At 17.0% G+C, this 22998-nt stretch overlaps 6 protein-coding genes across 6 annotated transcripts, besides 50 other annotated features; 5 read left to right on the forward strand and 1 right to left on the reverse strand. All coding sequences in view use genetic code 6, as the record gives it.

The window, feature by feature from the left end:
• Positions 1–27: part of a microsatellite that runs on past the window's edge.
• A 546-nt stretch (positions 28–573) lies between these two features.
• Positions 574–622: a microsatellite.
• Positions 579–674: a microsatellite.
• Positions 580–662: a microsatellite.
• Positions 580–674: a microsatellite.
• Positions 675–791: 117 nt separating this feature from the next.
• Positions 792–822: a microsatellite.
• A 119-nt stretch (positions 823–941) lies between these two features.
• Positions 942–984: a microsatellite.
• Positions 985–1008: 24 nt separating this feature from the next.
• Positions 1009–1064: a microsatellite.
• Positions 1065–1166: 102 nt separating this feature from the next.
• Positions 1167–1219: a microsatellite.
• A 9-nt stretch (positions 1220–1228) lies between these two features.
• On the forward strand, positions 1229–2771 carry IMG5_117000 (WD repeat protein; the record flags this gene model as incomplete). Its single annotated transcript, XM_004034573.1, has 6 exons — positions 1229–1344; positions 1403–1494; positions 1603–1774; positions 1844–1883; positions 1924–2656; positions 2722–2771. The coding sequence occupies 6 exons, from the start codon at positions 1229–1231 to the stop codon at positions 2769–2771; spliced, it is 1203 nt and encodes a 400-aa protein (XP_004034621.1).
• Positions 1888–1920: a microsatellite.
• Positions 2645–2682: a microsatellite.
• Positions 2772–2780: 9 nt separating the features above from the next.
• Positions 2781–2871: a microsatellite.
• Positions 2781–2879: a microsatellite.
• Positions 2829–2876: a microsatellite.
• Positions 2880–4406: 1527 nt separating the features above from the next.
• Positions 4407–4466: a microsatellite.
• Positions 4424–4497: a microsatellite.
• A 2383-nt stretch (positions 4498–6880) lies between these two features.
• Positions 6881–6948: a microsatellite.
• Positions 6949–7616: 668 nt separating this feature from the next.
• Positions 7617–7713: a microsatellite.
• Positions 7714–7720: 7 nt separating this feature from the next.
• Positions 7721–7825: a microsatellite.
• A 289-nt stretch (positions 7826–8114) lies between these two features.
• Positions 8115–8179: a microsatellite.
• A 324-nt stretch (positions 8180–8503) lies between these two features.
• Positions 8504–8546: a microsatellite.
• Positions 8518–8563: a microsatellite.
• Positions 8564–9334: 771 nt separating this feature from the next.
• Positions 9335–9391: a microsatellite.
• Positions 9392–9804: 413 nt separating this feature from the next.
• Positions 9805–10395, forward strand: IMG5_117010 (hypothetical protein). Its single transcript, XM_004034574.1, has one exon. The coding sequence runs from the start codon at positions 9806–9808 to the stop codon at positions 10157–10159; it is 354 nt and encodes a 117-aa protein (XP_004034622.1). The 5' UTR covers position 9805; the 3' UTR covers positions 10160–10395.
• An 850-nt stretch (positions 10396–11245) lies between these two features.
• Positions 11246–11332: a microsatellite.
• Positions 11303–11348: a microsatellite.
• A 231-nt stretch (positions 11349–11579) lies between these two features.
• Positions 11580–11607: a microsatellite.
• An 887-nt stretch (positions 11608–12494) lies between these two features.
• Positions 12495–12540: a microsatellite.
• A 360-nt stretch (positions 12541–12900) lies between these two features.
• Positions 12901–13682, reverse strand: IMG5_117020 (hypothetical protein; the record flags this gene model as incomplete). Its single annotated transcript, XM_004034575.1, has 3 exons — positions 12901–12975; positions 13373–13382; positions 13576–13682. 3 exons carry the CDS (start codon positions 13680–13682, stop codon positions 12901–12903), a joined length of 192 nt encoding a protein of 63 aa, XP_004034623.1.
• Positions 13432–13515: a microsatellite.
• Positions 13432–13528: a microsatellite.
• A 148-nt stretch (positions 13683–13830) lies between the features above and the next one.
• Positions 13831–13898: a microsatellite.
• Positions 13857–13885: a microsatellite.
• Positions 13867–13911: a microsatellite.
• A 286-nt stretch (positions 13912–14197) lies between these two features.
• Positions 14198–14299: a microsatellite.
• Positions 14211–14306: a microsatellite.
• Positions 14211–14321: a microsatellite.
• Positions 14219–14306: a microsatellite.
• Positions 14265–14316: a microsatellite.
• Positions 14322–14601: 280 nt separating the features above from the next.
• Positions 14602–14666: a microsatellite.
• Positions 14604–14650: a microsatellite.
• Positions 14608–14652: a microsatellite.
• Positions 14667–15295: 629 nt separating the features above from the next.
• IMG5_117030 (protein kinase domain protein) lies at positions 15296–16775 on the forward strand (the record flags this gene model as incomplete). The annotated part of the gene is made up of 4 exons (XM_004034576.1): positions 15296–15643; positions 15721–16374; positions 16425–16546; positions 16640–16775. The coding sequence occupies 4 exons, from the start codon at positions 15296–15298 to the stop codon at positions 16773–16775; spliced, it is 1260 nt and encodes a 419-aa protein (XP_004034624.1).
• Positions 15303–15357: a microsatellite.
• Positions 15307–15340: a microsatellite.
• Positions 15647–15710: a microsatellite.
• Positions 15652–15719: a microsatellite.
• Positions 16775–16907: a microsatellite.
• Positions 16778–16972: a microsatellite.
• Positions 16961–17030: a microsatellite.
• A 529-nt stretch (positions 17031–17559) lies between these two features.
• Positions 17560–17592: a microsatellite.
• A 96-nt stretch (positions 17593–17688) lies between these two features.
• On the forward strand, positions 17689–18121 carry IMG5_117040 (transmembrane emp24-like trafficking protein 10, putative; the record flags this gene model as incomplete). The annotated part of the gene is made up of 2 exons (XM_004034577.1): positions 17689–17712; positions 17756–18121. The coding sequence occupies 2 exons, from the start codon at positions 17689–17691 to the stop codon at positions 18119–18121; spliced, it is 390 nt and encodes a 129-aa protein (XP_004034625.1).
• A 211-nt stretch (positions 18122–18332) lies between these two features.
• On the forward strand, positions 18333–21406 carry IMG5_117050 (leucine rich repeat protein; the record flags this gene model as incomplete). Its single annotated transcript, XM_004034578.1, has 2 exons — positions 18333–21065; positions 21198–21406. The coding sequence occupies 2 exons, from the start codon at positions 18333–18335 to the stop codon at positions 21366–21368; spliced, it is 2904 nt and encodes a 967-aa protein (XP_004034626.1). The 3' UTR covers positions 21369–21406.
• Positions 21082–21173: a microsatellite.
• A 541-nt stretch (positions 21407–21947) lies between the features above and the next one.
• Positions 21948–22011: a microsatellite.
• The last annotated feature ends 987 nt before the right edge of the window (positions 22012–22998 follow it).

The raw sequence follows: 22998 nt of genomic DNA on the forward strand, positions 1-22998 counted from the left end.
TTTATAAAATATAAATTACTATCTTTTAACAGATATTATATATAAATTTATAATTAATAGTATTTTGCTAAAAATCTAAACTACATTTTTATTATTATTATATAAAAGCCACTTTTAATTTTATGTATAAGTTTTATCATATAAAAAATATGAAAAAAAAAAAACTAAAACAAACTATAAATATTCTAACAAAATAAACTACTATTTTAAATATCTTCAATAAATATATTAAAAAAAAGAAATAATAATTAAATATATAAACATAAAAAAAATTTTTACATATATAATAATGAAACAAATATGTAAAAATTAAAAAAATAACCAATATTTAGATCAATAAAAATATTTTCAAATCCTATACAAAAAACTTATATGTATCTACTAAATGTATACTCTTTTTTAGTTGCAAATGAAGTAAAAATATTTGTAATATATTATTAAATAAAAAAAAATATTTTCTTAAAATGTAAGAATATTTTAAATTTAATATACATAAAAATAAAATAAATAATTAAAAAAATAAAAGTATATTGTAGAAAAGAATTATAAAATATAAAATTTAATTTATATCTAAAAAAAAAAAAAACAATATAAAATTAAAAAAACTATATAAAAAAAAAAATATATAAAATAAAACAAAATAATATAATAATTAAAAAAATTAAATAATAATTTAATAGGGAATAAAATATTTCTAAAGATAAAATAAAAGAAATTATAAAATAAATAAAATAAAAATTTATTATTTTAATAAATGATTTATATATATAAATTAAAAAAAAAAAAAATATATATAAATATAAATATAAATATAAATATAAAATATTAATTTTTAACATTTTTTAAACTTGTATTTTTTTTATTAATACACTTTTTTTTCCATTTTTTATTTTTTTTTTACAATATTAATTACTTTTTTTTTTAATATTTTATATTACTACTATATTTTTTTTTATATATATATTTATTTATATAATGTTTATTCTTTAATTATTTTTATTTTCCCTTTTTTTTTATTATATTAAATATATATTTTTAAATATTTAATGTTTTTTTATTATATTTTTTTTATAAATATATTTTTATATTTTTCTTATTAAAGAATTAATTTTATTTATAAAAATGAATTTATAATATTTTTTTTTAAAAAAAAAATCATTTTTTTAAAATTAAAAAAACAAATATATAAATTAAATATATATATATATAATTAAAAAAATTAAAAATTATGAAACTCAAAAGATTTTTACTCAGATATTATCCCCCAGGTATCATTTTAGAATATATTCGTTCTAATGGAGAAATGGAAAATAAATCTATTGATTTATTAAATTTATCTCAAGAGTATATAAATAACTTTATATATATATTAATATTATTTTATATTCATAATAAAAAATAGAACAGATGTAGATTAATTAGTAAATGAAATAGTTTTAGAAGAACCAATAATAACACCAAATAGAAAACCTTAATTAAAAGCCTTGATTTAAAGTAAAAATAAAAAAAGAAAATCATTATTATTTTTATTTTTCCATAGAATTAATTGACAAATTAGAATCCAAAAAAACCAACATTTTTAATTATATAAAACTTTAAAAGCTCATGTTCTTCCTTTAACAAATTGTGCATTTAATAAAAATGGCGATAAATTTATAACCGGTTCATATGATAGAACTTGTAAAATTTGGGACACAGAAACCGGTGAAGAGTTCTTTACTTTAGAAGGTCATAAAAATGTTGTATATTGTATAGCATTTAATAATCCTTTTGGGTAAATAATCTATGAAATATATATATATATATATATATATTATCTTTTAAAAATAAAATACAATATAAGTGATAAAGTAGCTACAGGTTCATTTGACAAAACCGCAAAAGTAAAAAAAAAAAAATTAACAAAAAAATAAATTAACATAGATATGGGATGCAATTAATGGAAAATTAATAAATACTTTAGTTGGTCATTAATATGAAATAGTATGTTTAGCTTTTGATCCTTAAGCATAACTTTTAGCAACAGGTTCTATGGACTAAACCGCCAGATTATGGGACGTAGATACTGGCCGTGAAATATTTGTATTAAAAGGACATACAGGCGAAATAGTATCATTAAATTTCAACGCTGATGGTGATAAATTATTAACCGGATCATTTGATAGAACAGCCATAGTATGGGACATTAGAACAGGTTAATCTATTCATGTTTTAGATGAACATACAGGAGAAATATCAAGTACTTAATTTGAATTTACAGGAGAGTTTTGCGCCACTGGTTCCATTGATAGAACTTGCAAAATATGGGACATAGCAACTGGGAAGTGTGTAGAAACTTTAAGAGGACACGTCGATGAGGTACTAGATATTGCCTTCAATTCGACAGGGACTAGATTAGTTACAGCAAGTGCGGATGGAACTGCGAGAGTTTATAATATTAATAATGGAGCTTGTATTGGAATTTTAACTGGGCACGAAGGGGAAATTTCTAAAGTCTCGTTTAATCCTTAAGGGACAAAAATTATTACGGCAGGACTGGATTGTACAGTGAGAATTTGGAGTGCTGAAACTTGCGAATAATTATAGGTTTTGGAAGGACATACAGATGAAATTTTCTCATGCTCATTTAATTATGAAGGAGATATTATTATTACAGGTATTTTTTTATTATTTAAGGTTTTTGTTGTTGTTGTTTATTTTTTCTTATTTTTATTTTTTTAGGATCTAAAGATAATACATGTAAAATATGGAAAGATTTATAGACTGATTGATTTTTTAAATTTTTTTTTTTATTATTAATTATTTTATTTTTTTTTGTTTTATTAAAGTTTTTTTTTTTTTTTTTTTTTTAATTTTTTTTTTTTTTTTTTTTTTTTAATAAGAAATAAATTTTCTTAATTATATATTTTTTTTTAAAAAAAAAATATTTATAAAATAAATGCAATATAAGGAAAAATATTAATAAATTTTCAAACATAAATTACAAATTAAAAAACAAAAGAAAAATAGAATACAAAAAACCCCTCCCAAGTAATAATTTATTAAATAATTCACTATATAAAAGCTTAAATGCTAATTTCTTACTTTGACTTTCGATAATAATAATTGTTTCATCGGACTAAAATTTAAATATACACACAATAATCATAAATTTTTTTATTCCTTACCTATAATTAATTCTAATAATAATAATCTGAAGTTTAAAAATACACATTGTAATTTATTTTTAATTTATTTTATTTTTTACTTATAAAATTATTAGGCAATTTTAATTAAATTTATAAATATTTCGATTCGAAAAATTGACAGTTCTTAATAAAGTTTTTAAACTGACTGATTTTATATTAGCTAATTTAAATATTATATTTAGTATTAATTTTAATATTTTATAATTGAAAATTATAATTGGCATATTATTTGAAATATCTGTTATTTAATTACTATAAACCATATATTAAATTAACAAGTGTAATTTATAATAAAAATCGAAAGTTCTAATAAGATTATAATAAACGTTTTTTTTATTATTATTATTTATTTTAAACTTAGTTATATAATATTAATAGTTTTAAAATTAAATTAAAAGTTTTTAAATATATATATAACCTATAAATTATAATTATTTAGAAATAATAATACTAAAATTAATATTTTTAATATACAAATGATTAAAATTTAATAAATATGTTATAAAATAATTACATTATAAAAATATAAAAAAAAGAATAATTAAAAAAAATATCTTTTAATATTCATGTTTTTATTATAAAATAATTTAATATATAAATAAATAAGCATTTAATAGTTATAAAATAAAATTGTGAAATTTATAAATTTTTATTATAATAATTTATAAAAATAACAAATAAAAAATAAAAAAAAAAAGTTAGTTATAATAAATTAAATAAAAAATAGAAAGTAAAAATATTAAATTTCAGCCAATTACAAATTAAAGTAATTATAATTGTCCATTAATATCAATAACCTTTAAGCTTTAAGAAGAAATACTAGAATTAATTTACAAATATTCATCAATTCTTTAAGAAACATCAACTTCAGTAATTTTTCCATTATAATTTACATAAATTAAATTGTCATCAGGTTCTATAGCTACAATTTTTAATGTTTAAATATGAGGATTTGAGATTTTTTAGATTTATTATTACCAGTTTATTTTGAGTTGAAAATACTTATTATTTTTTGAAAGATTTTTTCCTTAAAGAACTATATTTTAGTTTTTTCTAAGTTTAGAAAAAAATCTAACTTATTCGATTAATAAAATATCGTTTTAATTTAAGATAATATAATCACCATATTAAAGATTATTAGCTATTGTTAATTCACAATTCGGATCTTATTAAGTACAGTTAATTACTAAATCTTCAAATGATGAATCCATTCTAATGTTTTGTTTTTGTTATTATTTTATTTTTTTTAATATATTATTTTTTTATTTTTATTTTTTTTAAATAAATATTATATATGTGTATTTATATTATATAATTTAAATGTTTTTAAAGGTGGAGTTTATTTAACTTGACATCATTTGTATAACTCTTTTTTAAAAAAAAATAATAATAATTTTATAATAAAATTATTGCATTTAAATAAAAGTTATATTTTATAGTGTATATTTTTAAATATATATTATATTAGCTTATATATTGTTTAATAATATGATTTTGATAGTTATTTCGTCTTTATATTTTTTTTTATTATTACTATTATTCATAATATATATTTTTTTTTTTTTTCATAATCTATTGTCAGGAGTATACTAATTTAAGCAAATACAAACTTAACTTAAATTAATAAATATATATATATATATATATATATTTTTTTTAAATAAAATAAAAAAAATTAAAAATTAATATTTTTGCGGGGCGCGGGAGATATTTTTTTCAAAAAATAAAATAAAATTAATTTTCTAGAAAAAAATAAATTAATAAAAAAGATATATAAAAATTCATTTATAAAAATTCTATAAAATAAACAAAATATATATATAATTATTAAAAAAAAATAATAAAAATTTCATTTATTAATAACCCCAAATTTAACTAACCAAAATTTAATTCTTTTATCTTTTTAAAGAATAAAATCCGGCATAAACATTTTATAAACCCATCTATAATACTTATATTATTTTCTAACACTTCTAAATATACAAATTTCGACAAGAAAAACATAAATAAAAATAACTAAAATAGAAGATACGCAAATAAAGATTAACAAAAAATATTTTTCATCATTTAACTCTTAAATAACATATATACTCCATTCCTAAAGTAAAAAAATTATAAATTAATTCGAATAAAAAACTCCTAAATCATAATCTAAAATTTCCGTATTAAAAAAAGAACCTTCATTAATATTTTTATTCACAAAATTTTTAAAAAACTAAAAAAAAGAAGAAATTCCATTCCCTAAACTCTATAAGGCTAAAAAACTGCAATTTTTTATATTATTTTGGGCTAAAAATGCTTCCTATATTTGAACCGGAATTATACTAGAGTAACTTTCGCATGGATTCTTGTAAAAAAAAGAATAATAAAATTAATAAAAAGCTTTTTATTAATCAAATACTTTTAAATTAGGGATAATATTTCTCGAATTGAAATTTTATAAGGAATTTTATTTCGAAAAAGACAACTAATTATTGCCTAAAACATTCTATTCTTTAATAATTATTAAAGAAACTGTATTTTATTCAATATTTTGAATTATTTGGTGTATATTTTCAGCAAAAACTTAAATTTTGGTATTATTTAGGAAAGTATTTTAAGTAAATATTGAAATAATAGCAATAAAACATATCATTAAGAAAAAAATGACAAAAAGGAATTTAATAATTTATTTTTAATAAAAATTTGATTTTATAACTTCTTTTATTTTCTTTAAATTTTCTTTTAGATTTTTATCGTTTTTATTTTTTAATTATTTTTTCTCTTATTCATTATCTTCAGTAGTATTATTTTTCTGGTTTATTTATTACCAAAAAAAAAATTTTTGTAAATTCTTTATTAAATTACTATTATATTTCTCTATTTCATTTAAATCTTCTACATGTATATCTGCGAAAACCTCAATTATAGCTTTAAAAGTATACATGATTTTCCAAAGTTAATTAATAATAAAAATAAGAATTAAAAAAAGTAAAGAAATATTCACAATAATATAAATAATGAAAATAAATTAAAGAGAATCAACCTCATCTTGAATATTTTATATTAATAAATTATAAATAAGAAGCATTTAAGAGCATATTTTTTCTATATATGTGTTTAAAAAAATCATATTGGAGTCATTAAAATTAATTAATTAGTTCTGATCATATAATTATGACGAAAAATAAAAAAATTAAGCAAATAAATCATAGTGATCAAAAACATTTTGATCCGAAATTTCCATAAAAGAGTCTTTTTCATATAATAAATTATAAAAGGAATCGTTTTCCTTTAGTTTGCTAAAAAAATCAAGATTTTCTTAAAGTGTTTTTTTTTAGTGTTTACTGTATAGTAATTCTATATTTTATCTTCTTAAATAATATATAAATCTAATATAGAATTGTAAAATTCTAGTAAATTTATGTGAGCTTTTTTTATAAGAAATATACATTAATAATTATTTTAGAATTTAGAAAATGAATAATTAATAAAATATACAAAAGTAAATATATTTAAAATTAAAAAAATAAATAAAAAAAATCTTAAAATTAATTTAAATTTGAAATTTCCAAGAAGCAATTTATTTGGTTTATTATTTTCATCTTTAATCTAAATATTAGGTATGTTAGTATAATTAAATTAATTTTTTTTATAATGTTTGAAATCTTATTATATATCTAATACATTTTAATCATTTTAATAGTATGAAATATTATTATTATTATTATTATTAATATTATTATTATTATTATTATTATTATTATTACTATTATTATTACTATCATTTAATTAATATCCTTTTTTTCTTAATTCTTTTTTACATTATCATTTATATTTTATATATTACTTTAATTTGTACTTTTTTCTTCTATTATATTTTCAACATTTTTTTTTTCTTTTTTTTTTTTTTAATTTTCATATGAATGTACTATAATAATAATAATTTATGAATTTTCAAAAAACTAATTTTACTCAAATTTAATTGTGCATGATAAATTAATATTAACTAAAGAATTTTATAAGTTGTATTTTTCTTGTAATTTTTATACAAAATTTAAGTTTTGTTTTTATTTATTTTCAAATTTTTATTTCGAATAATCCTTTACCATTTCTCTGTATTTTACAGGAATATAAAATTAAAACTCTACAAACTCTAAATCTTAGTTATTATTATTATCTTGAAAAAATTAATTTACATTTTATTAATTTTCATCTAAAAAAAAATTATTAGTAGATTCTGTTTTTAAAGATTAAATAGTTTTTTTAGAATTCTATATAGATTTAATAGAATGTACAGTATTTTTTTTACTTCATTTTTAATATCAAAATTATCCTATAAAATTTAAGTCTTTCTTTTTTTTATTCCTCCCTAATACAATTAGATATTTGATTAACTGATTTTTTTATTTTCATCTAATCAATAAATTAACTATTTTAATTTTCATTATCTTCATCTTCATCTTCATTTTCATATTCATCATCATCATCATCTTTATCTTTATCTTTATCTTTATCTTTATCTTTATCTTCATCTTCATCTTCAAATTATAATTAAGATTAAGATTAAGATTAAGATTAAGATTAAGATTAAGATTAAGATTAAGATTAAGATTAAGATTAAGATTAAGATTAAGATTATGATTAAGATTAAGATTCATATTCTAAAGAATTTAAACTTTGCGAGTTACTTTTTATAGATAAAATAGGCTTTTATTATTTTTAATGATATTAGATATCCTTTTATTATTCTTCATTTTCTTTTTCTAGTTTTAAAGAATTTTCATATGTTAATATTACATTTTTTATTTCTTGTTGGTGAATTATTACGCCCTTGCGTTTAATTTGTAAATTGATTTTCCTTTAGTTTATATCATTTAAAATTTTCTATCTATTTTAAACTAACAAATTACTACCTCTATGTAATTGTTTATTTAATGCATAGGAATTATATTATTATTATTATTTTTATTATTATTATTATTATTATTATTATTATTATTTTTATTATTTATAATTCGAATTCTATTATTATATATCATTTAATTTTGTATGCGAAAATAATCTTTCTTCATAACTTAAAGGTGGTAAATAGTTTAAACTTTTTTATTCTATTAATTTATTTTCTTATAATTATTATTTTTAAAAGCCATTATTTTTATTTTATTAAAAATATTATGGAGATTATGGTTTACAATCTATACTTGTCATAGTATTTTACTATTACTAATTACTATTTATAATTAAGCTTTATAATTTAGGTGAATTCGGTTATACTTAATTAATTTAATTTTTACTTTTTTAATTTTTTTTAGGCATTAAATTCATTATTTGAGTTTTTTTAAAGATGTTTTTTCTTTTAAAAATATTTTTTTTTTATTAATAATCATTTTTTTATAATTAATTTAGATAAATTTTAAATAAAACTGGACAAAAAATTAAAATTGACAGAATGAAATTATCTTTCTTTTTTTTATTTTTTAACCAAAAGTTTTCAATTTCTAAAATTTATAGTAATTTTTAAGAAATAGAATCTATTTCCCAATCATTATTTAAAATAATGTAATTTTTATTAATATTTATAGGTCTTAATATTCCAAAATAATAACACTATCCATCTAAACTTAATATTTATTTCACGAATTTTCTCGCGTATATTAAATCCGAACTTTTTTTTAACATAAATACATTCTTTTCAGTATAAAGGCTATTAAATTTGCCATATCTTTCAAAATAATAAATAAAAAACTCATGTTATTCACCATAAACAGTTGGCATTATTACATCTAATTTCTATTTTTATTCCAACTCTTCCTTTTTAAAACCTAAAACACCAAACACATTACTCGAAACTTATAGTATGAGCGATCCGACATGTTTAATGAGAAAAACTACAGAATTTTAATCAAAAATATTACAGGAATCAAACTTAATAGAATTTTTATCTTAATTATTATTTTCTAAGAAAAATCCTGAATTTTAAGCTGAACTAATATTTTATAAGAAAAAAAAGCTTTTTTTTTATTCAAAATATAAAACTAAAACCAATAATAAAAAAAATTCCAATTTTTCTTATTTTTAATAAACTTTTAAATTTTTTGGAATTATTTGTTTATTTTTTTCAAAAAAAAAATTGTTTTTTAAAAAAAATTTCATCGATTTTTTACAATTCTATTTTTTCCTTTTTTTAAATAAGAATTCATTTTTTCCTTGTTTTTTAATAAATTAAATGTTTACATTTAAATTTTATCCATTTTTTACTCGGTTTTCACAACTACCTCAATTTAAACGAATTCCTTGTTTTTTTAAAAATTCTCTTTTTTAATTTATTCAAAAAGCCTTTTTATTCGAAATAACTCTTAGTTATTTATAAAAAAAGCGCTTTTTTTTTATAAAAAAAATCATCTTCTAAGCTAATATAGGATTCTTTAGTTTTTAAAAAAGGTATTCTGCGTAAAAAATACCTTCATTTTAGTACAAATCCAGTGTTTTTTGATAAATTTATTACACAAAAAACTTCAAAAAAGAAGAAATATTTGCAAAATGCTGAATTTTTTGCAACGAAATTTCCTTTTATTTTTGGGGTCAAAAATTTCCTTTCTTTTACAAAAACAATTTAAATCAAAGCAAGTATAAATATGCTAATTTATTTTTCCTTTTAATATAACTTCATTTTATATATTATTAAGGACATTAATTTTCAATAATTATTCAGTATAAAGTAAAATTTAATTTAAAAAAAGGTCTTTTTTTTATTTTATTTTTAAAAAATAATTTCTTCATGTTATTCATCTTTTATTTCATTATTTAAATTAAGACCGAAAAAAAATTATATTCCAGTGTTTTTTTTAGACTGCTTTTATAAAAAAACATCCATTATTTCCAATACATTCCTTTTTTCTAAAAAAACTTACATTTTTTCACTAAACAAACAAATTAATATTGAAAAAAAAAAAATCCAGAAAATCATATAATTCCTTTCGAAAAAATGAACTAGTATTCCCAAATTTAATCCCATTAAAATATTTATGTGAAATTTTTAAATTTTTCTAATATTTTCTTATCCTAATATATAGTATTCTATCCCAAAATTAAAACAAATATATAAATAAATGCTATAAATTCCCAAAAATACGTTTATATATATATTCTAGACACCTAAAACTGTCTAAAAACCTAAAATCAATTCAAAAAAAGTTATTTTATGCGCTTTTTCAACCATTTTATTTATACTAAGGAAGTCTTTTTTATTATTCTTGAGATTCTAGTAATATATAACTAACCAATATTAATTAAAAATAAGCAATAGTAAACTAAAAAATTAAAAATAGGCATAGTTACACTCAAAAAACTAATTAGTTTAGCATTTTAAGCTTTTGAAAAAATGAATCTAAGCAGGAAAAAAAAATATATACTAATAAAAATTAGCTAAATAACAAAACCATCTGCCATAAAAATATTTCCTTTATTTAATTTTAGGATACTTATATTTAAAAAGTATACACAAAATATAAAAAAAGTAAAAAATAAAGATATAATAATAAAAGAATATCATATGATTAATTTAAAATCTGGTTTATTTATTAAATATAATTCGGGTTGAAATATTTCATATTGTTGATTAAAAAAATTAATGTCTAGTCATTTATTTATTAGGTGCTTTTTAATATTATGTAATAGTTCTCAATTAAATTTATATTAATAAATATGAATTTTATTGTTATTTATAATATAGATGACCATTCAGAGTTTTTTTTAGTTTTAATAAAATTAAAATGGTTTCGAAATGAATTTATAAAAACTTCTTTATTAGTTTTTATTTTATCATTATATATAAATTTATATATCTATTTATATAATTAATTGTTTTGATTTTATATATTCAAATGTTATTTTATTTATTTGAATTATATTTATTTAATTTTTTTTAAAGAAATTTATTTTAATTTTAATTATTTTTGTTATATGTATTTAAAAAATTAATTAAAATGTATATTACCTTTTAATTTTTATATTTATGTTTTTAAGTTTAATTATATATATATTATCTTTAATATTTCTTTTATATATTTTTAATTATTTAAAAAATAAAATAAAATTATTAACTTTTAACTTTAAATAATAAAATAAATATTTTAATATAAATTTATATAAATAAAATAAATTTAAAAATTAATAATATAAAAAATAATATTTTTATATTTTAATAATTAAATTATAGTAATAATTATTAAAATTATTATAAATTTTACTCTTTAAATATAATGATAATAAATAAATAAATTATTTTTTCTCTAAAAATTAAATTTAAAATAAACTAAATTAGAAAATAAGAAAGTATGTAATTTTAATCATAAATATAATAAAAAATATTAAATATATATATATATATATATATTTAATTTTAAGCATTATTTATCTAAAATATTTATCTAAAATAAAAATATATATATTTATATATTTAATTATTTTATAAAAAATTAAAAAATAAATATGATATTACGTTTAATTCCTTTCTTATTTATTTTAATATCTATTTTATTATTGATAAAAGTCATAAATTTATTAATTTCAGGCTAATATAAGGAATGTTTTATATTATTCATAATAATAATAAACTATAATTTTTTATTTATAGTATTAATAATAAGAATATTTACAAGTTTATATACTGAATGTAATTTTAAATTATAAATCAAATATTTAATTTTAAAAGCCGTAATATATATAAATATATTCTCATTAATTTATTTAAGTATTTTTGACTCCTATTTAATTTTACTTTTAATATTTAAAGAATAGAAAATATGTGAAAACTCTTTTTTAAATATAAATTGTGTAAAAAATATCGAAGATGCAAAAGATACTTTATTATTTAATATTTTATTTATAGTATAAGATGTTATATGGATACTTAAAACCGAAATAATATTTTTAAGATAGTATAAATAATTTTAAAACACATAATTAACATATCAATAAGAATTTATATAATATTAATTAGAAGAAATTAGTACTTCTAGTATTCGTTCCCTAGAAAGTTAATATATTAAAGAAATTCTTATCGAAAGAGATAATATATGTTAAATTTGTATTGAATAAATAGAAATTTCGTAAAAAATTATAGTCATAAAATGTAAGCATATTTTTCATAAATAATGTATAACTAATTGGATGAAAATAAAAGTAAATTGTCCATATTTTAGATAAATTATTAATTTATAATTATTTAAATATTTCATAGCATCTTTTTATTTCGAGAAAAATAAAATAAAAATACATTATATATATTAGTTTATTAGTTAAGCTATATATTTTATATTTTTAATATATAAAATATATAAATATATATATATATATATATATATATATAAATTCTAATTTAGATATTTATTTAAATAAAAAGAAATTAAATATATGAAAATAATTATATATTTTAAAAAATATATATAGTAATTTTTTTTTTCTTTTTCTTCATATCAATCTATAAAAATTTTTATAATTATATATAATAGAAAATAATAAATACTTTTTTTTAAACCAATAATCTAAGAATTTTATCTTTATTCTTCAATTAATTTTTTATTTTTAAGATCATCTTATTTTTCGTTGTTTAAAAATTATATTCTATTTTCTAAAATAGTTTTTACTTTATTATTTTCTTCTAATCTTTTTTTTTTTAATATATATATATTAATTTGTGAGTTATAATTTTTTTTTATTTATATAAAATTCACATCTTATATAATTTATATTTAATATTAGGAATATCTTAAATTTTTACATCTCTACTTATAACATAGTCAATCTTTTTAATTTTTATAAAAATTTAATTTTTTTTTTTATTAGTAATAAATTAAATGAACTCTAAAAACTTTATCTCTTTCACTAATTTTTCCTTAAACTACTCCAATATATATCGCTTCAATAATTAAACTTTATAACTCTTATAAATTATTTAAATTAAGTTATTATTATAATAATTAAAACGACAATTACTTTATTAGTTTAATCATAATAAAAATTTGTAATAATATAATAAATTATTACTTTTTCATTATGTGCAAGATTTATTAAAGTAAGAATTCTCAATTTTTATAATTATTAATAATTTAATTCTGGAAATGCCTATTTATTTTAAATCCAATCATTAAATGTTTGAAATGCAAATAAATTTAATAAATCATAATGCTTTTTTGAATTACCATTTTTAAGCTTTTATAAAATTAATTTATATGAAAAAATAAATAAATATTGAATTATGTATATATGAATATATATATATATATATATATAATATATTTATATTTATATATATATATATATATATTTATTTATATTTATATATGTGTATATTATTTCTTATTTTATTTTTATAATTTTTACATCTTTTATCTATTATAATTACAATAATTCAGTAAATTAATATACATCCGTATCTTATATTGCATGATTAACTATAGATTCTAAATGGCTTTATTATGCGTTTCTTATTGCTTCTATATATCCTTGCATTTATTTAGTTTATTTTATAAAAAATATATTATTTTGCATTTTTTCAAATATATATTTTTTTTTTATATTAAATATATTGAAAATATCTATATATAAAAAAACTAAAAAATTAAAATATATATTATTTTTTAGATAAATAAATATTTATTATTTATTATTTTTAATTTTTTTTTTTTTTTAAATATATTATTTTTAAATATATTTATTATTTTTAAAAAAATATTTATTAAATCATAAATTTTATTAATATATATAAATAATATAATTTAAAAAACAATGCTTGAAACTTGTTAAACATTACTTAAATTTTTTGAATAAGCCGGAATGGTTAATGCTTAAAAAGCATTCAAATCTGAAATGGGTAAAATAAAATATATTTTATTAAAAAAGCGATAATAATAAATCAATAACCTTATTTTAAAAAAAAATTTAAAAAATTAAAAAGTTAATTTTTTAAGATCAGCAGATAATTTACATGAAACAAATTAAGAACTTTTAGGTAGTTTTTTTAAAATAAAAAATAAATGTATAAAAATTAATACTAATATAATAATAGATAATATAAAAAAATAAATGAATAATAATAATTAATAAAATAATAAAAATAATAATATAAATAATAATTAGAAAAATATAAAATCTTAAAATATATAAGTAAATATAATCATTAAAATTATAATTATTAATTTAAAATAAAAATCCAAAAAAAGAATCCTTACGAAAACAATTAAATAGTAGAAAAATTAATGACAAAAATAATAGAAAAGAATAAAATTTTAGTGGAAGAAAAAGAAAATTAAAATATATAGAAAATATTAGAAAATCCAACTTTTAAAAAGATTATAAATAAAAAAAAAATTTATTAAGACGATTTACATTATTAAGAAGCAAAAGTAAAAAAAAAAAAAAATCAGTTTAAAAAATAAATAAATAAATAGTAATAATAATAAAAAAATATATAATAATAAAACCAATAAAAATAATTTGAATTTTAAAATTAAAAATCTGATAAAAACACTGAATCTTTCATGTAAAGAAAAAAAGATTAAGATGATTTCTTCCCAAACATGAACGATAAAATGCCTTCTTTTATAAAAGTTAAAAATAATAATGATACTTCTGATTTTCTTTAAAATTCCCATAGTTAAATTTTAGACTAATTAGAGGAACCTAAAAATATTGATGAATATATAGATGACGATGATCCTGGATTTGATTTATATGAAGTTCCAGAAAGAGAATTTTAAAAAATAGCAGATTAATTGGCTGAAAAATACGATTTTCCAAACAGGGCAACATGTTAAATTTAAAAAAGTAATTTAAAAAAAAAAATATATATATAAAAATTAATAAATACTTTATAAAAAAATAGAAGTAGTAAATACTAAAAACATGTTTTTATAAAACAATGAAGAAAATGAAAATGAAGAAATAAGAATACCGAATGATTATACAAAAAAAAAACACTAAAATAACGGAAATGATTCCACAGATTAAATTATATAAAATTAAGAAGAATCAAAATAAGAAGAAGTATATATATATAAAAAAAAAGAATATTAATTATTTTTCTTTTCTGTTTATTTTTTATTATTTAATAAGTTTATTAAAAAATGCAGAAAAAATAAAAAAAAAAATTATAAAAATAAAAATTTAAATTATAATAATAAAAAAAGTAAAAACCTAAAGGAAATATACATCTTCCTAAATTTTTAAAGCATCCACCATCGAATGACGACTTTTACCCTGCATAATTAGATAAAGCAATATTTGATTGTTTTGATTTAAAAATAATAACAGATAGAGAAAGAACTGGATTTGAAGAAACTAAAGAATTCCCAATAGTTATAAACTCAATAATAGCTGGTAGATATCAAATAATGGAATATTTAGGTAGTGCAGCTTTTTCGAAAGCAATATAATGTTAAGATATACATTCTGGATAGATGGTTTGTATGAAAGTAATATATATATAAATATATATTAATTTATATATACATATATATATATATATTTTTATATATATATTTTATTATAGATAATTGAAAACAATAAAGACTACTTTGACTAGAGTGTAGATGAAATAAAGCTCTTAAAATATATAAACTTTAATGGGGATGTTAATGAAAAAAATGTATTGAAAATCTACGATTATTTTTATCATAAAGAGCATTTATTTATAGTCACAGAATTACTTAAAGACAATCTTTATGAATTTTACAAATTTAATAGAGAAAATGAATCTGTTCCATATTTTACTATAGGCCGTTTATAAAAAATAACATATTAAATCCTTATAGGATTAGATTATATAAATTCCCTTAGATTAATACATTGTGATTTAAAACCTGAAAATATTCTTATTAAATCTTATTCAAAATGTTAAATTAAAATCATTGATTTCGGTTCTAGTTGTTTTATTCATGATCATTTATCTTCTTATGTTTAAAGTAGATCTTATAGAGCTCCTGAAGTTATTATAGGATGTAAATATGATTATAAAATTGATATTTGGAGTTTAGGATGTATTTTAGCAGAATTATGGACTGGAAATGTGCTTTTTTAAAATGACACTGTATAGGGATTATTAGCAAGAGTTATTGGAATTATAGGACCTATTCCAGAGTGGATGTTTTAAGAAGGGAGACTTGTTAATAATTTCTTTACTAATAAAAGATTACTTTATTAAGATGTAATTATTATTTTAATTTTGTTTATATTTTATTATTTTAATTGTAAAAGGTTATGGAAGATGGAGATTAAAGTTAAAATATTAATGATACTTCAGATATGGGAGGTAAAAGAAAAACTAAAAGCGGTAAAATTTAAATACTTGTACCAAAAAGAACAAACTTAAAAAAAAGGTTTTATTTTTATTGAATATTATAAATTTATAAAACAATTAAAATATAATTTTATGAAAATAAAATAAAAATATTTTTTATTTTTCTTAAAAGGCTTAAAACTGATGACATTATGTTTTTAGATTTTGTTAAATAGCTATTATAAATTGATAGAACTAGAAGACCTTCAGCAAAAGAAGCTTTAAATCATCCTTGGATATCTTAAACTAAATATCCTGATGGATTATGATATATACATAAATATATATATATATGTATATGTAGATATATATGTATATGTATATGTATATATATATATATATGTATATAAATATATATTTATATATTATATATATATATAGTATAATATATATATAAATATTTATTAATATTATAAAAATATACATATTTTTAAAATAATTATATTTTATATAATATTATTAATATTATTATTATTATTATTATTATTATTATTATTATTATTATTATTATTATTATTATTATTTATATATTTTTTCTTTTTTTTTTCTTATATTTATTTTTTACTAAATTATAATTATTATTAAAATGTATTTATAATTTTCTAAGTTTATTTTTAAAAAAATTATTTTTAAGATATTATTGTTTCTATAATATATTTTTTTCTTTAATAAAAAATACATAATTATTAATATTTTTTTTTTTATATATTATTAAATTTACAATAAAGACATATATTTATATTTTTACATATTAATACATAAATTTTAATATTACTTTTTTTATATATTAATAAATTTATATTATAATAAAAAATAAAAGCAATATACACGTATGTTAATTTTTTTCAAATACATTTAATTTTAATACTAAAATATTCTTAATTTTAATAAAAAATTTAATAAATTAAAATTAATTTTTTAAATAAATGAAATATCTTTTTATTCCTATAATTTTATTATTATCAATTTCTCAAATAAAATGTATAACTTTTGGTTTTATATTAAGACCAAAAGATATATAATGTTATACAGATTCATTAGGTAAAAATATATAAATTAAATAAAAAAAAAAATAAAAAAATAAAAACAGGTTAATTAATTAATGTTTAATTTGATATAATTGTAAATCCTGCAAGTTACAAATTTTATATAAGTGATCCACTTGGATAAGAAATACAATCAATGTCCAACGAAACTAATGGAAAAGTAAAAATTGCATATATTTACTTTAAAAATACTATTTAATTAGGTATATTTTACAACCGAATAAGAAGGTATATATTAATTTTGTATTGAAAGTACATTATCATCTGGTGTGAAGATGCTTATTGATTATAAAACAGGTGTTGAAGCAAAAGATTATTCCATGTTAAAATAAAAGGATGATTTTTAACCTATTGATTTAGAAGTTAAGAAAATGGAAGATATGTTAAAAACTATTGGTAAAGAAAAGAAAATGTTGGGTAGAAAAGCTGGAAATATTAGTAGATTTACAGATGATGTGGGCTTTAAAGTTATGGCTTTTTCACTTATTACATTATTACTTCTTGCACTTTTAACAATTTTTTAGAATATTTATTTAAAGACTTTCTTTAAATAAAAAAAGCTTATATGATTTTTTATTTATAATAAAATAATAAATTTTTTTTTTTTTTTTAAAAAAAATATATTATACAAAATATGAGATTTTATTAAAAAAAAAAAGATAAAAATATTTTTTTTATTATTATTTGTAATAAAAATATTAATTTTTTTCTTTTAAAATAAAAATAAAAATAAAAAAAACTTAAAATATATATTTCTATTAAAATAAAAATATATAAAAAATGAAATAACTACTAGATTAAACATAAATATCAAAAGAATATAATCTAGAAACAACAGATTAATCCATATCTAATATATATATTACGAACTAAAAAAAAAATGAAAGTTTTTGGACCGAAAAGTTTAATTTATTACAATTTCGTAATTAATACAAGCAGTTACAAAGTAAAAACATTCTCCAAACAACCCTAGAGCAAGAAAAATAAGGTTTTAAAAAACATGTTTATTAATGGGGTGGAGATAAGCCTTAAAGTAGTCTAAATAAAGGTTATTTAGGAAAATTGAATGAAAAACTTAGATCTGAAGAAGAAGAAAAACAAGAAAACGACTATATTAATAATATGTAGAGTACTTTCGAAATTCACAAATACGATAATTATCCTAAACCAATTTTAGGTTAAAATTCAGAAGAGATTTATTACAAAAATTATAAAAAAATAGAAAAAATTTCCGAATAAAATAAATATTTTCAAATATAAGATTCTACATAAACCAGTATTCTTAAAGAAATCGAAAAACAAAAATTACTACCTTGTAAATTAGGTATTATTAAATCTAAAGGGGAAAATACAGACATTAAAATCAATAATATGCACTATGGAGATAAATACGCGAAAGTAATAAGCCAAGGAATAAAATAAATATAAAGCATTACCAATTTTACTTTAGGCAAAAACCGTATTTCAAAAAAAGGAGCAGATGATCTCTTATAAATAATAGCCAGAAAAGCCACTATATTAGATCTAGAAGGGAATTAAATAAGTTATATAGGATGTGATCATATAGGAAGAGCACTAGAAGCCAGAGAATGTAAAATCGAAGTTTTAAATTTAGAAGATAATAAACTAGGTGATAAAGCCATAAATATGATTCTGTAGTCTGTTTTAAATAATATTAATAATAGCTTAATAACTTTAAATATTTCGAAAAATTATATAAGTGATAAATGTACTAATAGTATTGTAAATGTAATCGAAGGTAGCCTATCTTTAAGGGAATTTTATCTTCATTGGAATTTATTAAAAGGGATTAGTGGTTAATTAATATTCTAAACACTATCATTAAACCATAGCCTGAAAGTACTAGACTTAAGCTGCAACTCATTAGGTTTAGGTCTTTCTTTTAGTTTGGAAATATGCACTTTTTTTACTAATAATAAAGATTTGAGGCATTTGGATCTATCTAACAATTATATAGACTTTGAGAATTCTAAAAAAATAGCCGAAGGTCTAGAAAAAAACAAGACTATATATGGATTACATTACTCAGGAAACACTGGATATATAGACTCTAGGGGTTTTTTGGTGCTTGAAGATAATTTAAACGAAGATTTAACAGGAATGCATATAAAATAAAGAATAAATTCATGCAAAGTACTACCTTTTAATTATTCATTTAAAGGACAAAGAGAGAAAGATTTAAAAGATGTTTGTTGGATTTGCGGCGGGTGGGATGAATTAGAAATCGAAATAGAAGAAAAAGATAAAGAAGACCCAGTTTTCATTTATTTTAATTTCGAAAACTATAAATAAAACTATCTAGGCAAAAATAATTTTGTATACAAAAGAATGCTTCCACCCACTTAAAATTTATCCTTTTTTTTCACTTAAGAAGATGACCCTTTCATAAACCAAAAAAATGTAAATTAAATAACCACAAATCCAGAAGGGAACATCATCTAAAACATAGAAATTTATGACAATTCAATTATAAATTCATTATAGATAGAAAAACTTAATACACTGAAAATACACAAAAAATAAGCTCTTTTAGATGAAAATTACCTCCCCTTAATAACAATACTGCCCCGGACTCGAGATCCTTAATATGTTCCCGCTAAGTAAAAAAAAACTAAAGCCAAATGGACATTTTCTATATCTCTAATGGCCAAATGGAGACCTGATGACGAAGAGCTTATAAAAAAATGCTTCGAAACAGACTGGGAGAACTCCAAAATCCCCCAAAAAGTGAAAAAATAAGAAGACTAAGACCTCCTTAAAGCCTTTTTACGGCAAAAGTATTAAAAAATAAAAGATTTATATAAATATTTTGCTTCCTTTAACCCCATATAGGATGTTTGGTGTATTTAAAACGGTCCATGGCTAGAATTAGTGGATTTAATGAAAATTATAGACTAAAAAATAAAAGATGCTGACTTAAATCTGAAGTGGACAGCGACTATATCTGGAGGAGAAAAAGGGAATTTTCGGAATCCGGAAAGAGGAATAAATAGACATTAATTAATGGAGGCTTTTGTGAGGATTGCAGAGGAAAAATATATACTAAAATATTCAAAAACATAGTCTTTTTTTGAAGCCATGAACCTTTTTTGGGATGAACATCTGGAAAATATCATAAATGAAGAAAAATATAACGCTTAAAAATGGAGAGAAGAAAAATATTGGAATGAAGAATGTGATTATTGTCTTAAAAATTATAAAAAAATCATAGATCATGTCTATAAAAAATTCTCTAAATTAAAAGTTAAACCAGGATAAATACCATTTATGTCTTTAGATGAATTATAAAAAATTATTTCTCTAACAGCAATAGCAGAAGATGAAAATTTCGGAACTAATGTTGTTAATTTTGCTTATAATTAAAGTATGATGACATAAATTGATGAACTTTAAAGTGATAGAATTTTCCAAATGAGTCAGGTAGAATTTTATGAGGCTATAGCTAGAATAGCAGAAGAAGCTTCTCTACCAGTAGGACCGGGAACAGTAGAAGTAGCCATTTATTCCTTATATATAGATAAATATATATTTATATATATAAATATATATAAATATATATAAATATATATATATATATATATATATTATATATATATATATTTTAATATATTTTTCTATAAAAAGGAAGGATTTTAATGGAGTTGGGAAAAAAGAAAATAATAAAAGCTAAGTCATAAATTTGAAGGACTTATTTTAAGAATGTTAAATACAGTCTGTGATTAGTAGTTTAAAGCTGGATATACAAAAGTTGAAAAGAGTATGTTTTGTTAAGATGATGATGAAGAATATTAATGATTTTTTATATAAATTTTAAATATATTTTTTTGTTTATAATAAACAAATTAGGTTTCTAAATTGTTTTAATAATTTGTTTTTCATATTTTTCTTATTTTTTATTTTGTAAAAATTTAAAACTTCATTTTTTTGTTCATAATTTAACAAAAATGTAAATAATTTTCTATTTTTTATTTTTTTTTAATTAAAAAAGAAATTTTAATTATAGCATTTTTTAATTATAAATATTTAAAAATAAAAGTTCAAAATAAATATGATTTAATCTATTAAATTAAATTATAATAAAAATAAATAAAAGAGATTTAAATTTATATATATAAATATATATTTATGTATTATCATTATAAGTATTTTTCTTATAAGAAATTTATAAAAATTTAACTTTATACAAAATTTTTAACAAATTTTTTATTTTCTTTCGAATTTTTAATTACTTTATTTTAACACAAAAAATTTTAAATTTTCCCATTACAATCGAAAATGGCCTAATCATTTAAGGGTAAAAACTAAATAAAATTTTATTAAAGATTTTTGTTTATATAAAAAAACAAATCCAAACTAATTTTTACCTAATCTTCATTTTTCAACAAATCCATTTATTTCTTTTTTTCAAAAAATATATTTTTATTTTTTTTCTAAAAATTAATTGAACATAAATTATTAACTAATTAATATTTTTCTTTTAGGCCTTTAAAATAAGGTAATTATTTACAAATGCTATCTTTCTATATCTCATTTATATATAATTTATTATTATCCAAGTCATATATGACTTTATTTTCTATATCATAATTTTTCTTTAAATATAAATAAAATTCATTCCCATCTTCATTAAAACCTAAAATGCAAGGAACAGGAGATTCTACAAGTTCCTAAAGGAATATAGGTACAATAAAAATAACCGGATTACAATACTTGAATGGTTTTAAAGCATTCTCAAATAAAAAAATTGAAGAAGTTAATAATTTGAGGTTTTAGGAAATAAAAAAAACATGTTTTTCTAAACAAATAGAAGTAAAAAGAAAGACAAAATCTTCATAAGAAATATTTTAAAAAGCAAAAAAAGAAGCCCATTTACATTCTTCATATTAATTTTATGTACAAAATTCATTAAGTTTATACTCTAATTTTATTTTATTATTTTTTATTACTTCATCATTTTTTTTTATAATCTATTCTTCTTTTTGTTTTTTTATATAAATTTTAGTTCTAAAAGAAGACTATAAAATATAATTTCTTTCATTATTATTATTTTCCTATTTTATGTTTTGTTATAATTTAATATCTTTTTAAATTTAGAATTATTTTATACAACTTTAAATATCTAACTTAGATAATTCTTAAATATTTTCAAATGAAAATGGATTTTCATTATCTTTATTTATGACTTCAAAGTATTTCTAAATTCTCTAAATTTTGAAGCAGTATTTTATTTAAGAAATTAAATCAAAAAAATACTAAAAAGCCGGAATATAGCTTATAAAGCAAAACGCAATTTAAGTTTAAACGAAAAATTTCTCATTTTAATTTTTTTCATAAATAAGAAAATCATCAATAATTTAACAAATGCAATATAAATTCATTTTAGGATTCATTTTTTCAAAAAACTTATTATTTTCATTAATTTCAC

The sequence above is a fragment of the Ichthyophthirius multifiliis genome (assembly GCF_000220395.1).
Source record: "Ichthyophthirius multifiliis unplaced genomic scaffold scaff_1120509250948, whole genome shotgun sequence".
In the NCBI taxonomy this organism is placed as follows: domain Eukaryota; phylum Ciliophora; class Oligohymenophorea; order Hymenostomatida; genus Ichthyophthirius; species Ichthyophthirius multifiliis.